This window comes from Plectropomus leopardus, chromosome 24 (genome assembly GCF_008729295.1).
Source record: "Plectropomus leopardus isolate mb chromosome 24, YSFRI_Pleo_2.0, whole genome shotgun sequence".
NCBI lineage: Eukaryota > Metazoa > Chordata > Actinopteri > Perciformes > Serranidae > Plectropomus > Plectropomus leopardus.
In genome coordinates, this window is record NC_056486.1 from 3,127,671 (window position 1) to 3,140,954 (window position 13,284).

Consider the following 13,284-nt stretch of genomic DNA (forward strand, 5'->3'; position numbering starts at 1 on the left):
CGCGGTCAGATAAGGCGATTGCGGACGCCGATGCAGCAGTCACGCGAGGGCCCCCGATGGCCTCGATTCAACCGCACAACCAGGTGATTGTTCTCCCTATCATTTCAGAAGATTAAGGATTTTACAATCGTGCACCGGTCAAATCTGATTAGAGGGTCTCGGGCCGACCTGAGCCTCTGACAGCGCTGATAAAGTGAGAGTCAGACTGAGAGAAGCTGTTGCATCTCCACTTATCTCTGCATCATTTGAAGCTCTTGTTAAGGTTAAATAGGTATGGTCATCCAATTCTGATGAGAATTAACCCTCTGAAACCTGGAAGGACTTCACTCTTCTGTGCTGCTTTTAGACACGTTTCACAAGTATTTAGAGCTTTGAGCCCTGAGTAAATTGGCTTGACTTCTTTCAAGGCGTGGGAAAAAGGCAACAAGCAGTTTGGTAAGATATGTTCAACAAATTGCAAGATTTATTTATTTATTTTTTTAAAAAAAGCTAGGAAAAAATGTCCAGGAAAAAAAGAAGAAGCTAGAAAAAAAATGTTATGGGGGGGGGGGGGGGGGGGGGGGAAAAATGTTGAAATAGCAAAAAGCTATATATTTAAAATTGTATTAAAAAATTTCAACTATTTTTTAAGCACTTTTTCTTCGGGTCGTTTCTGCTTTCACTGCTCACTGCCTTCTTCCTGTGTTTTTGAAAGAAATCAAGCCAATTTGCTCAAGTTTCAAAGGGTTAAGAGGTACGTTCAAGTTATCTTCCTCAAGTTTCAAGTCTTCTTTCCAAGTTTTCTGCGATAAAGGCTTTTATTTTTAATTCAGTATATAGACAGGAGGCTGCTGCCAAGCATTCCTGGCAGCCCAAATCTCCAGCCATAGCGGGGGGGTGAGGGAGGGGGGTCGGCTGCTTGGTCCGAGCTGTGAAACATGCAAACATGCAGGCGGTCATTGGCAGGAGAGCGGGGACTAAAATAAACAAGCCAGCATTTAAATCAGGGATACTCAGCACACTTCGCATGGGGGCCACTTTTGCAAAATGACAGGAGGCCAGGGGCCAGTCGCAGCAGCCACATTTAAGTTTCTAGAATTTCAGGAAATTTCTCGGATTTTAGGTCATTTGTACGATTTTAGGACATTTTTCAAATCTGATGACATTTCTAGGATTTTAGGATATTTCAAGGACATCAAGATCTTACCAGGATTTTAGGACATTTCTAGGATTGTGGGATGTTTTTAGGATTTTGGGACAGTAGGGGCTTAGCTAGGACCTCTCTTAGGGGTGCTGGGGATCCTCCACTGGCACTTTTTGAATAAACAACCTCTATTTTGCATGCTTTTTTTGTTTCTGGCATCATATGTTTACCAAAAACCCAAAAACAAATTCCACTGTGAATCATTTTATTTATTTTTTTCTTATCTGGGGCCAGATTTTGCCCGTGAGCCTTAAGTATCACTGGTCTAAGAGAAAAAAGGTCCTACGGAGATCTCTGGCATTCAGCCTCCTTGTTTGCTCCTTCTTGCACGGAAAGTGTTGATTCTAGCGAAGCCAAAGCCTCTTAATCACCAGTGAAGACCCACATGACTGCGCGCACACACTCGTACACACACTGGCTGACAAAACGGGGGGATCCCTGTCCTTAGCCGTGCTTCATCCCTGCAAGCTCCATGCTGGATTCCTGTCTGATCCAAGACTACCGGCCTGCTTGCCTCCCAGCAGGGATCCCTTCTCCTTTAGAGAGGGCTTAACGTGGGACATATGGGAAAGTCTTTGCCTGCCAGATCACTGTCTTTGCACACTGTCGGATAATGACACACTGGAGACACGGCAAGTAGAAAATGAGAACAGGAGGATCTGCTGTCAGGGCTGACTCCAGGCCACGGGACAAACCACGCTGTCTGTCGATTGAGCGAAAAGCACTCAGGCTTATATGATGACTGCATGGCCTATTTTAGCCCAGAGACCCACATTTGAGCGATAGCGTCTGGGTCACTTAAGAGAGCAGAGTGGTTCGGATGCCGCTGCGTATGGAGCTCAGGGACGTCTGCACTGTGTTTCTGGCTTTTTTCCGTAAAACCTCTGGCATTAAAAATGAAGAGAAACTCAAGATGGGGTAAGTTTTGAGCTCAGATTGTCAGCTTTTCAGAGAGGTTTGGAGGGCTTTGATCACTCGCAGGTCTGTGAAGGAATTTGTCATTGAAGGCTCGAGCTGTGGAAATAGGAATAGTTCCCGTCGTTTGAAGTCTTTGTGACTTTGGACAGCGAAACGGCAGAAGAAGAGGGGAAGTTTTTCACATAACCACACAGCACTTCACCTCTAATTGTCCCGCTGCGTTCTGATGATGCATCACTCGGTCACATCAAGACGAAGAGAGGGGGTGTGTTGGCTTGAACATCGTCAGACCTCAGGCTGAAAATTGATTGGATCCTTAATTGTATATCCCGGACTGCTGACGAACGTTTAAAAATTCAGCTTGTGTGGCGCGAGGGGGTCAGAGGAGTCAGAATTTGCCTGCGTCCCTTCAAAACACACATTCGTCTGTCCTTCCCTCTCTCCTTCCCTCTCAGAATGATGTTTTCAGCAGGTCGTTGGCGAGCACTTTGAGATTAATCACGCCCAGCAAGTGTGTTTTTTATGTAAAGTAATGCTCTGTCATCTGAGAGTTATAGTCCATCCATCATAAGCATTTAGCAGACTCTCTCACACATATAAATAAGTTTTAGGAGGCTGGATTTACAGTAATGACAAATTACACTGTTTATTTTATGGGATGTTTCGGTGGATGTTCGTCCCACTCTGTTGTTTGCAGGATTTACTGCTTAGTTTTCATCATTTAAATGTACGTTTTTAATGGTTTTATCGCTTTATAATTAGTTCTCTTGCTATAAGTTATTGTGCTTTGAATGAAAAAAAAGTGCCGTTAAATAGCAGTTTGTTGGTTATAGTAATCATTGTAGTATCGATAGGGATTACAGGGAGGTAATTGTGCAGGGCATTTTGTTTTTGTTTTTTTTTGTTGCACTGCATGAGTTATTGAGGAAAATTAGATGAAAGGCAGATTATTCACCTCGCCACAGAGATAAAACATTATATATGTCTTTTTTGGACAACTTTAGGATTTCTCAGTGGTTGCAGGTATAAAACTGGTGATTACAGTGGAGCAGGGCTGTGCATAGACTTTTAGAGGGCTGGCGCTCAAAATTAAAAAGGGCCACCTGAAGCAGTATTTAAAAACCAGACATAACTTAACCTATATAACCTGATAAATTATCAACAGAATGTAACATGGAACTGTTCCACAAATAAATACCAGGAACTTATGGTTGTTATTATGTTATTTTAGGTGACTTTCCCCATAAATGTCTGAAAAATATGCCCAGTAAAATCACACAAATTTTGACACAGTCAGGATCATCCCTTTTAGGAATACTGCATATAACCTTTCATGGATTTTTTTGTGTTTGAAATGTCTAATATTAGGAAATTCTGAATGTATTATAATGCAATATGACGTGAAAAACCGTACAGTAAAACAATATGAATCTTGGTATGGTTTTAGTCAGCGTCGTCCTTTCAGCCAACCTTGAAGTGAAGGTCTTAGGCTATTTGATGGTATTTTAACTTTGGAGCTCCCTTTTTCCTAGACACTGGTATTTGATTGATTGTGACGTTGAAGAATTCAGTGACGCCATCTGTATCTTACGCCAAAATCACTGACAAAGTGACCTTATTTGATGACTTTGGAACGAGTACGGGCTGGTCATTTTATTTTAAGCCTATCTGTTTTACTTGATAAATACCCGACAAAAGGACACAGTCAACATCAAGGGGTAAAGAGGCAGGTGATCGAGCACCTTCAGTCTCCCCCTCTGCACACGGAGAGCACAGAGGAGTGTTACTTTATTTTATTCTTTTTTTTTTTGCCTAGAAAAGAATAAATCTTCCTTCCAAATGGACTTAGTCTCTCTGTCTCGAGTCCCTCAGCAGCACCACTCAACTTCAAAGTCTTTCAATTCTCTCTCTCTGCTGTCAAAAGCAACAAAGTCTGTCCAGTGAGAAGCCACACATCTGTGCTTTGCTTTGAAATGGAAGCGGCATGGAAAGCGAGGCAGCTCCATGTCTGTTTTAGAAACACAAAGGGGCTCTTTTAGGTGTTTCAGAGTGCCACAGACCCCTCAAAACTGCCCCCGCTGATGCACCACACCCAAACCCTTCCCTCCTCCTCCTCCACCCAAAACATGGAGCAGGCAAAGTGTTTCCTACCATCCCACCACTCTGTGCAGAGGTCATTGAGGTCAGCTCCCAAAGCAAACAGTTGAGCCATCCGTTTGATGTTACATTTATTGCGTCCCTTGCTCATTTGGCACTCGTTTTTGTTCATTAGAATAATTCTGACTCCATCTGGCGGCTCGCTTAATGATATTTCTGCTATTTCTCATTTCAGGTTTGATTTTAAAAGCCCCGAATTTACATATTTATTCTATGGCTATCTCACATTTCTTCTGCTGCCAGCTTGTAACAGGTTTTAGTGGACCAAATTGACACAATCAGGAGGGCAATATATGAGTTTGCAACAATTCCTCTGATGGAGACAGAAATGAAAAACCATTGAAAGTGTGTCTAGCACATTAATAGTTAAATCTGTAGTACCAAGTTTGTTAATTTTCTGTATCTTTTGGCTTATTTTTATGGAAGTGGTATTTGGGAAATGGATTACAAATCTTTTATTTTGCAGCAGAAAGTGGAAATAGTTTTTGAGTCTTAATAAAATAGCTTTAACCCTTTCAAACCCGGACATCACTTATCATGTGCTGCGTTTAAATGCCTTCGCAAATATTGTATTCTTTTACTATTAAGGTTTTTTTTTGGCTTTTTTGGGCTAATTTTCAGCTTACTTTCTTGAACTTTTTCCCCTATTTTGGGGTAATTTCTTCTGAAGTTGCTAGCAGATATTAAGCAGTTCACTCCATTTTTTTAAAAAGGTTAAACCAGAGTTCAAGACTTTAAAACAACCTTCTGGGTTTTTGCAAGATCACCAGGGATTTATCTGTCAGAAAAACAGATGCTCACCTCTGTGACCTGATTGTCATCATAACACACCAGAGGCACACACTGTGGCTGTATCTGTCGGTGGTCACCTGCCCAAATCCCCTCAGACCAAAGAACCGCCCCTACTTGCCATGCTGCTCATGCTTGTCGGCTAGACCTTGACCCGCTGTCAGCATCTCCGGACTTTAAAGCCGTCCGCGTCACGTCCTCTTTGCTCCATAGGTTGTGCTGATTAAGGGCGGCATTTAAAGCAGGAACTGGAGCAATCTGCCACCAGCTCTGCCTGCCTACCGCCTCGACTGTTCAGTCAGCAGCGAGCGGCCTGATTACAGCCGGCTTTATGGCTCAGCCTGGACAGATGGTGCGACTCGCACCGTCCTCCCCTGCCCCGGCTGCCTGTGCTCATTCTCACCCGCTGCTGCACAAGAGTCAGGGCTGATCAGTGCAGAATACTACCAGGGCATTACGATACAGGAGTATATAAAACCTATGCATACCACAGTAGTATAAATGTACTGTGTTTAAATGATGAAGCTGTAAAGGAATAGTTTTCTTTTTTTCTAAAGTTAGGTTGTATGAGGTACTTTTCTATAGAAAATGAATTACATATAGTCGGTGTCAGTCGGCACGCCCCCAGTTTGGAAAAACAGACAGGAGTACGGACACGGAAGCTAACAATGTACTGCTGTGGATGGGGACAGCAAGAAAATGCATTTTAGCCACCTAAAAACTGAATAATAGTTTAAGTGTGCTCTATATTGAGAGAATTTTCGCCACTTTACCTTGCCACAGACAGCCTTTCTGATGTTGGACTGGAGCTTATCTGTACTGTCTTTAACGTCACCAGACTCCACTGACAAAAACAGTAATTTTACCTCACAGAACACAGGAGTTGCTGGTCTATTATACAGTTAGATATATATAGTTTGTGTTACAGTTTGTGTTATCGTGTGACTTTAATAAATCTGAAATAACCATTTTAAGTCACACAAAAACACAAACAAACTAACTGATGAAGGCAGCAGTAGACCAGCAGCTCCTGTGTTCAGTGAGGTAAAATTACTGTTTATGTCAGTGGAGTCTGGCTTTCAAGAGAGTGTAGATACGTTGTACTTTCAGTTCAGTTCTTTTAAACTCACCGTGACTCAAGCAGTAAGAAAAGAAGAAGACAGTGTCATGAAATTCAGATTATTCCCACCTGACTCTGGCAAAGCCTGTCTTTGTCAAGATGCTCCTTTTAACAATACCTGGCTGTCACTCTTCATCCAGCACTGCTCCTGAATGTCACTTTTATCTGATCATTTACGTCTACGTGATCCCAGCTCGGTCCAAGATCATTTCTGGTGCTGCTGTGGCTTCTTTGTACAGAATGAGAAACTGAATGCATGCAGGGTTAAAGTTCGCCGTGCGGCTCGAGGGATAAAGACAACATGTGGCTCTTTTATTCAGATGGAAATTGGCCTTTTGGCATTTTTCACATGCACTGTTAAACTCCTGTTTTGCATGCATCTTGCAGTGTTAGCAGCACAAAATAAAGCTCAGATTGTTTTGAGCAGACCCAGGACTTCAAGATCAAGGTCACTCGCTCGGTGTTTGCTGCTGTGATTGCACTTAGTTCAAGCCATCAGCACACACACTCACACACAGACACACGACCACAAAATCACACAATAACTCAGTAAGTACTGTGTTTTTGCACATTTTGTACTCAATCTAGTGTTCCCAGCATTGCGATCTGAGCAGAAGTTGGATCTCAGTCCAGAAAAAAAATCATCCATCTTGTGTCTCTGGCACCAATTCAGTCCTTTTTTATTATCACTTTGTCTGTGTGTGTGTGTGTGTGTGTGTGTGTGTGTGTGTGTGTGTCTGTGTGTGTGTGTGTGTTTGTGCTTGCTCATGGAAAGTGTAAAAAAGAACAAAAAAACAAAATTGAAGGATGCAATGATCCATTTCAAACAACAAACCATCTAATAAAATTGTAAAACAGCTTGAAAATAGATCTCATTTAAGGTGTTTATAGTTTCATTTTGAACCAGCTGGCAGCACATCATTGCAGACATTTTAACCCATAATAAGCCTGAGGTCCTCGGGCAGGTTTGTACCAACCGTTCTGCAGTTGAGATTAAAAACAAGGCACGTTTGGACCTTTTGTATTGCTGTTACACCTTGGAGCAACACCCGAGGACATCTGCCTGCCTAAAAACTGCTGCTGGCTAAACAGAAATGTCTTACAAGAAATATCCCAGTGTAATACTTTTGTTTTATTATCTGAAGATTTATGTGAAACTGAAAGGTGTACTTCGATTCCCTGTATGTACATCAGTTACGCAACTGTCCATCTTGGAGAGCTTTGCCTCAGTTTGCACGAGGAGAACTTCTCTTGTCTTTGAGTTATATGTTGTACAGCAATGCAAAAGATTTATTGTAGAAATCTGACTTAATTAAGGGAAAGATGCAGTGTAAAGCATCCCAGTTCTCAGTTGGTTCCTTTGAAAAAATATTTTACCCCCCAAAAATGACCATTTGTGTCTCAGTTACTCACCCTGTGTTACATTGGATTAATGAAGAAAACTTTGTTTTTTTCTTTCATGCCCTCACAGTGAATGAAGGATCCAAAAATAAATAAATACATTTTAAAGTGAAACTTATTTATGCTCTCGTCAAAGCCAAACTCCACTGATAAAAACAGTTATTTTACACCACTGAACACTGGAGCTGCTGGTCGAGTCTGGCTTTAGAAAGAGCATAGATACGTTTTACGGGTTTTAGTAAAAATGCATGTGTTTGGGAAACACTGAGAATATGGCTGGATATATGAAACTTGAATATTACTGAACATGTTGTGTGAGAGTTTGCAAAGAAATGTTTCGATGCAGTTTTGTTGTAGTTAAACTTTCTAAACTGTTTCTTCAATTAATCAAGAAGTTTCTCAGTTTTTGAATTCTTCAAGAAAAACTTTCCTCACATATTCAACATAACATAGGATGTGTACTTGAAATACAAATTATCGTTTTCGAGGTGAAGTATTTCTGAAATAACAAAATGTGTTGTTTGTTAAAAACAGTGTTTTATGTTGTGTGTGCAGGATGGAAGAGACGGTGCGTTCGCTGCTGCAGAATCAGGGCGTCGTGGAGCAGACTGCTGTGGACACAGTGGACATCATGAAGGCCTACAAGGTAAAATACAACTTTCTGTGTTCATTCAGTGAAACTAAATGTGATAATGTCTGGAGAGAGTCCAAAAGAGCCTTTAAGTTCACTCTTGATGTGGAAACATTGTGTATTTTTACTCACTGATATGGCAGTAATCATTTCACAGGAATCTTCAGTTGTATTGTTGCTTTTCTTCAGCTCAGACAGTGTTGAATAAAGCTAGACTGAGCCAAGGTGAGAGCGCTCATCGCTGCCCCTGTTACATAAGAGAAATAGCTGCTGGGATTGAGCAGAGAGGCAGAAAGAATACCACGTATTTCTGAAGCTCGGGGTCACATTCGGGGTCACACTTCACAATTTGGAGCTCGACATGTTTACACGGCGTTCCAGCGCTGTAATGCTGTTGCCTCAGTCTGTTTATCATCAGTGTGATGTTGTTCGCTCCCATCTGAGAGCCTTAAAGAAAAGTTTGCTTCAAACTATGTGCGATTGATTCATTTTAAAATACCTCTTCAAGTATTTATCCAACATCAGCAACACACAGAGCTTTATTTTATGTCGAATTTGAGGCATATGATGGATTTAATGTCCATTAAGCAGAGATCAAATTAGTGTTTTTAACGTCATCCAGAGAATAAAAGAAAAGGGCATCACTAGTTCAGCATGTATGCAATAAAACAAGTGTCTTTATAAATAACTGCTTGCGTTCATCACTGTGAGTAAAGACAGAAATAGACACAGAAAGTGAATGATGAGTGCAAATAAAAGTGGGCAGCGTGAAAAACGAGCACTGTAAGATTAAATGTCAGCTGCTTTACGAGAGGATTGTGGAACGTGGGATTAGCAGCAGTGATAATAGACTGATTCGCTGTAAAATGTCCTGAGGTGCCAAAGCTTTATAATGAAAATATGACTCGGTTTGAAATATATGTGACAGGAATACAATGTGTCAATATGCAAATAATGCTCTGTGTGCAGACAGAGTAATCCTTCCCGTGGTTCCCCTCCACAAACGGATTATGTCGAACAGAATAACAAGTGGACGCTGAAGTGGTGTATGGATGCGTAAATACTGTCAACTCGGGGCACCAGGGCTCAAACCAAACTAATACAGTATTATAGTGAAAAACTGCTATTTTTATCCAAAATCATTGCTGGTACTGTTTTCATGGGTAATCAGTTAATTGCTTAGTCTATAAAATGCTACATATATTTAATTAACAGTGACATAAAACGTACAAAAGCAGCTAATTGTCACATTTGTGAAGTTGGAACCAGCAAATGTTTGGCAGCTTTTGTAGATAAAGGACTCAGATTATGACTTTTTTTTCTATTATTTTACCATTGATTGAATGTTTGATCAGTTAATATACTAATCATGTCGGCACTGTTTCAGCTTTTGTTGATGCTGCACAAGAGAGGCGTTACAGCTTTCTAATGATGAGTATAAATAGACGTTCCCTGTTTAGGAAGACAATCTGAGTTCAGCGTGGGAATGGCAGACCCCGCTACTACCAATAAAACTACTAAAAATAGAGTTAATTACTGAATGTAAAAACAAAGAAGACATGTTTGCACTGTGCTGTGGATATGTTGAATCTGGTTTTGGTTGCTAAAAAGCGTCCAGTTTCAGTGCCACAGTTGCAGCAGGAATTGCTTTCACTGTCTTGCTAAAAAGCACCTGATTTGGTGCCACAATTACAGCTGGAAATGCCCGGATGTCTTGCCGAAAAGCACCTGTCTTTGGTGCCACAAACGCTGCTGGAAATGCCCAGATGTGATTCTAAAAAAACATCTGGTTTTGGTATCACAATCTTAGCTGGAAATGCCCTGATGTTCCGTTAAAAAATACCCGTTTTTGGTGCCACAATTACAGCTGGTAATGCCCGATGCCGATGTTTTCTCAGTCAGTGATCTATAGTGGTCCGCTGTTACAAATCTGAGCTCGTGTACATGTAATCAGAATTTATAAAATGTTAATATGCTACGTATTTCACAAACATATGCACTCCAAAAACGTACAACATTTCTTGTGGTGACGGGGACAGATTGTGAGTTGCTGTCACCTCAGCTTTAACTCCAATCTTCCTAAAGTGCTCTTTAATCAATTAACCTTCACTCTGATATTAAGTGTAAGCTAATTTTTAGCCATGCCAGCAGCTTGGCTCTGTGGGGACGCTAATGTCGGTCTCTGCTTTATGACCATATTCCTGCAAAAGCAATGACATTACCATCAGCCTCAGATGCACTTAATGTTCAGTGCTAATTAGCGTATAGTATCAGCATGTTAACATTGTCATTGTGGGAATGCTGACACTAGCAGTTAGCTCTAATCCAGTACTTGTAAACCTTTATGGAGAAACATATAAGTGAAATTTAAGTCTACAAAATAGAAGATTCTCAGCTATAGGAGTTAAATATTTAAAGAAGTTAGTTTCCACTCTGTACAGTATTTACCGTACTGCATGTAGACATACTTTGCTCTCCTGTTCAGCAGTCAAAGAGGATAAACTTGGAGGGTTATTATGGTATTCCCAGTAGCTGTATAACTGAACACCGTCCATTCCTCTGCAGCGACGCGCTCCTGCTGCGGCTGCATTCTGTGTGTTCAGCAGACAAACTCAATAACTTGAAAGGGCAGCGTGAGGGACAAGGTTTCCTCCTCTCTCCCACTCCAGACTCTCTCTGCGGAGATTATTACCGAGCCCTTTAACGCCGTCTGATGAGCAGCCTCTCAAAGCAAACCGCAGACTCCACAGGCTAGCCCCAGCAAACAAAAGCAGACTTATAAAGCGTGACTTTAAAGAATTGCCTCGAACTCAATTGTCTGATGGAATCAAGCAAGATTGAAAACCTAATATATGTCTAGGGGAGATTGGATCAAGCTGAAAACAAAGTGCTCTGAAGGACATTATTTCCAGCTCCTATTAGCAGAGAAAAGTATCTTCTTCTGCGCTGCATTTGGATATATAAAAGACGAGCTGGAGCCATCCATTACAGCTGCTAACCTTAGCTTCGTCCGGCACATTAACCATAGATATCTTCAGGTTTGACAATTATCTGTCAAAGCTCAGCTCAGGGATGAAAAATGTGGTGGGTGTGCACGGTGATACATCACACACGAACAACTGAATAAGTCATTTGAGGAAAAGATAGCACTGCTTCATTCACAGCATATGTCAAAGATGTTTTGCTGCTGAATTTAGATCCTTTTCTTCTTACTTTTTCAAGCCTCTTAGAGATATTTGGTTTAGAGGGGGAAATGTCTTTTTAGTGTAATTTATAGCCAGAAAACTGGACAAAAAAATCCCTTTAATGGATGGTTCATCCACAAATCAATATATATATATATATATATATTTTTCCCTCTTACCTGCAGTGCTGTTTGTTAGGCTAGATAGTTTTGGTGTGAGTTGCCGAGTGTTGGAGATATCAGTTGTAAGGATGTATGCCTTCTCTAGACGGCACCCAGCTTATGGTGCTCAAAGTACCAAAAAATCCATTTGGAAAACTCAACAGTAATGTCTCTTTCCAGAAATCATGACCTAGCTAGGATGAGCCACAGAACTATTTTCTTTCTAATAAACTGCACAAACATATCACAAACATGCACAGACGGAAATAAAAATTGAATCCTTAATTCACTGAGATACATGTGAAAATATTCTGATCTACAAGAGAAACAGAATAACAGTTACAGTAATATTTAAAAAGTAACAGATTGTTGATTTGAAAATGTAACGTTATTTCTCCACTGCTCATTTGGTCATTACTCTAATACCTAATCTCAGTAAGTTCACGACTTGCTAGTTTGTTTGTCTATGGAAGTAAGCGGTTAAAATGGCAACATTAAACATGAAAATGCCTGTTCTGACCATCCTGCTACACTGATTTGAAAAGAAATGTCTGTTCTACTCTTATTCTGTTTCCATTTCTCCAACACTTTGCAGCTCACACTAAAACAATCTACATTGATAAATAGCGCTACAGTTAAGAGGATATAAAATGTGTGAATAATGTATTTTTGATTTGGGAGTGAACTGCCCCTTTATAATATAAAAACATAGCCATCAAAATGTCCCAGAGTCCAAGGTGACGTCTTTAATTTGTTTTCTCTCTACCAACTTTCCAAACGCAAATCTAATCTTAAACAAAATCTAAATGATTCTTCTGCTGCTGAAATATTTCTTGTGAGGTGGTGGAAAAGTTTTACCTCTGCAGACCTTGTAACAGTTACTCAAATGAAACAGTTTGAGAGTTTTAGAGGCAAATATCACTCTGTAGTTGAACTGCTTTCAACTCACATATACATATGAGCCATATTCAACTTGTAAAGAGTGGTCACGGCCACTAATTTCCTCTATAAAATAGAGAAAATAGCAAAGAATGCACTTATAGTTTCTCAAGAGCCTGAAGTGATGTTTGAAATTGCTTGTTTTCTCCTTCAATAGCCTATAAACCGAAGATAGGCAATTTGCAGTGATATAAAAAACAGCAAACACTCACATTTGAGAAGCTGAAACAACTATACATTTGGCGTATTTGCTTTAAAATTGAGTTTAAAACCATTAATTATCATATGTGCAGTCATGTACTCTTTGTATTGTTCTGGCAAATAGATCTTCAGTGAACAAGTCCACACTTTCAGGCTCCAAAGCTTCCTTGAAAAAAAGATGAATTATCTCTCGAGTGTGACAGAGAGCTCATTGTTTTCTTTCTACAGTTTGGTGCGAGCCAGCCATTGCCTAATTAGAAGCTAATTATTACCAGTAGTTAATTATCGCAGATGCCAGGAAGCCAAAAAAAGAGAGGAGACGGAGCTGGCAAAGAGAGAGAAGGATCCCCGTAACACAGACGAGTGAGAGCCCTCAAGGTCACCGCCACTCTTTGGAAAACAAGTGAAACATGATTAGGGATTAGGGGATGTTTTGGAGCTCTGTTGTCGAAGCTGCCTCCCCGTTGTCCCGTCTGCCCATCTGATCCTCTCCCTTTTCTTCTCTCGCTTTTCTCCTTCCCTCTGATTTCTGTCTTTCACGGCTCTTTACCCGCTTCTTGCATCTTGCCCTGAAACATTTGTCGTACCTCACTTCTGAG

The 13,284-nt window shown here is 40.7% G+C and overlaps 1 protein-coding gene across 3 annotated transcripts in view; it reads left to right on the plus strand.

Moving 5' to 3' along the window:
* LOC121962709 (nck-associated protein 5-like) overlaps positions 1-13,284 on the plus strand; it is a 106,040-nt gene that overhangs the window by 43,648 nt on the left and 49,108 nt on the right. For all 3 annotated transcript variants that reach the window (XM_042512965.1, XM_042512964.1, XM_042512963.1), the window contains exon 4: positions 8,124-8,214. In XM_042512965.1, coding sequence (XP_042368899.1) covers positions 8,124-8,214 — 91 coding nt within the window. The remainder of the gene's footprint in view (positions 1-8,123; positions 8,215-13,284) is intronic.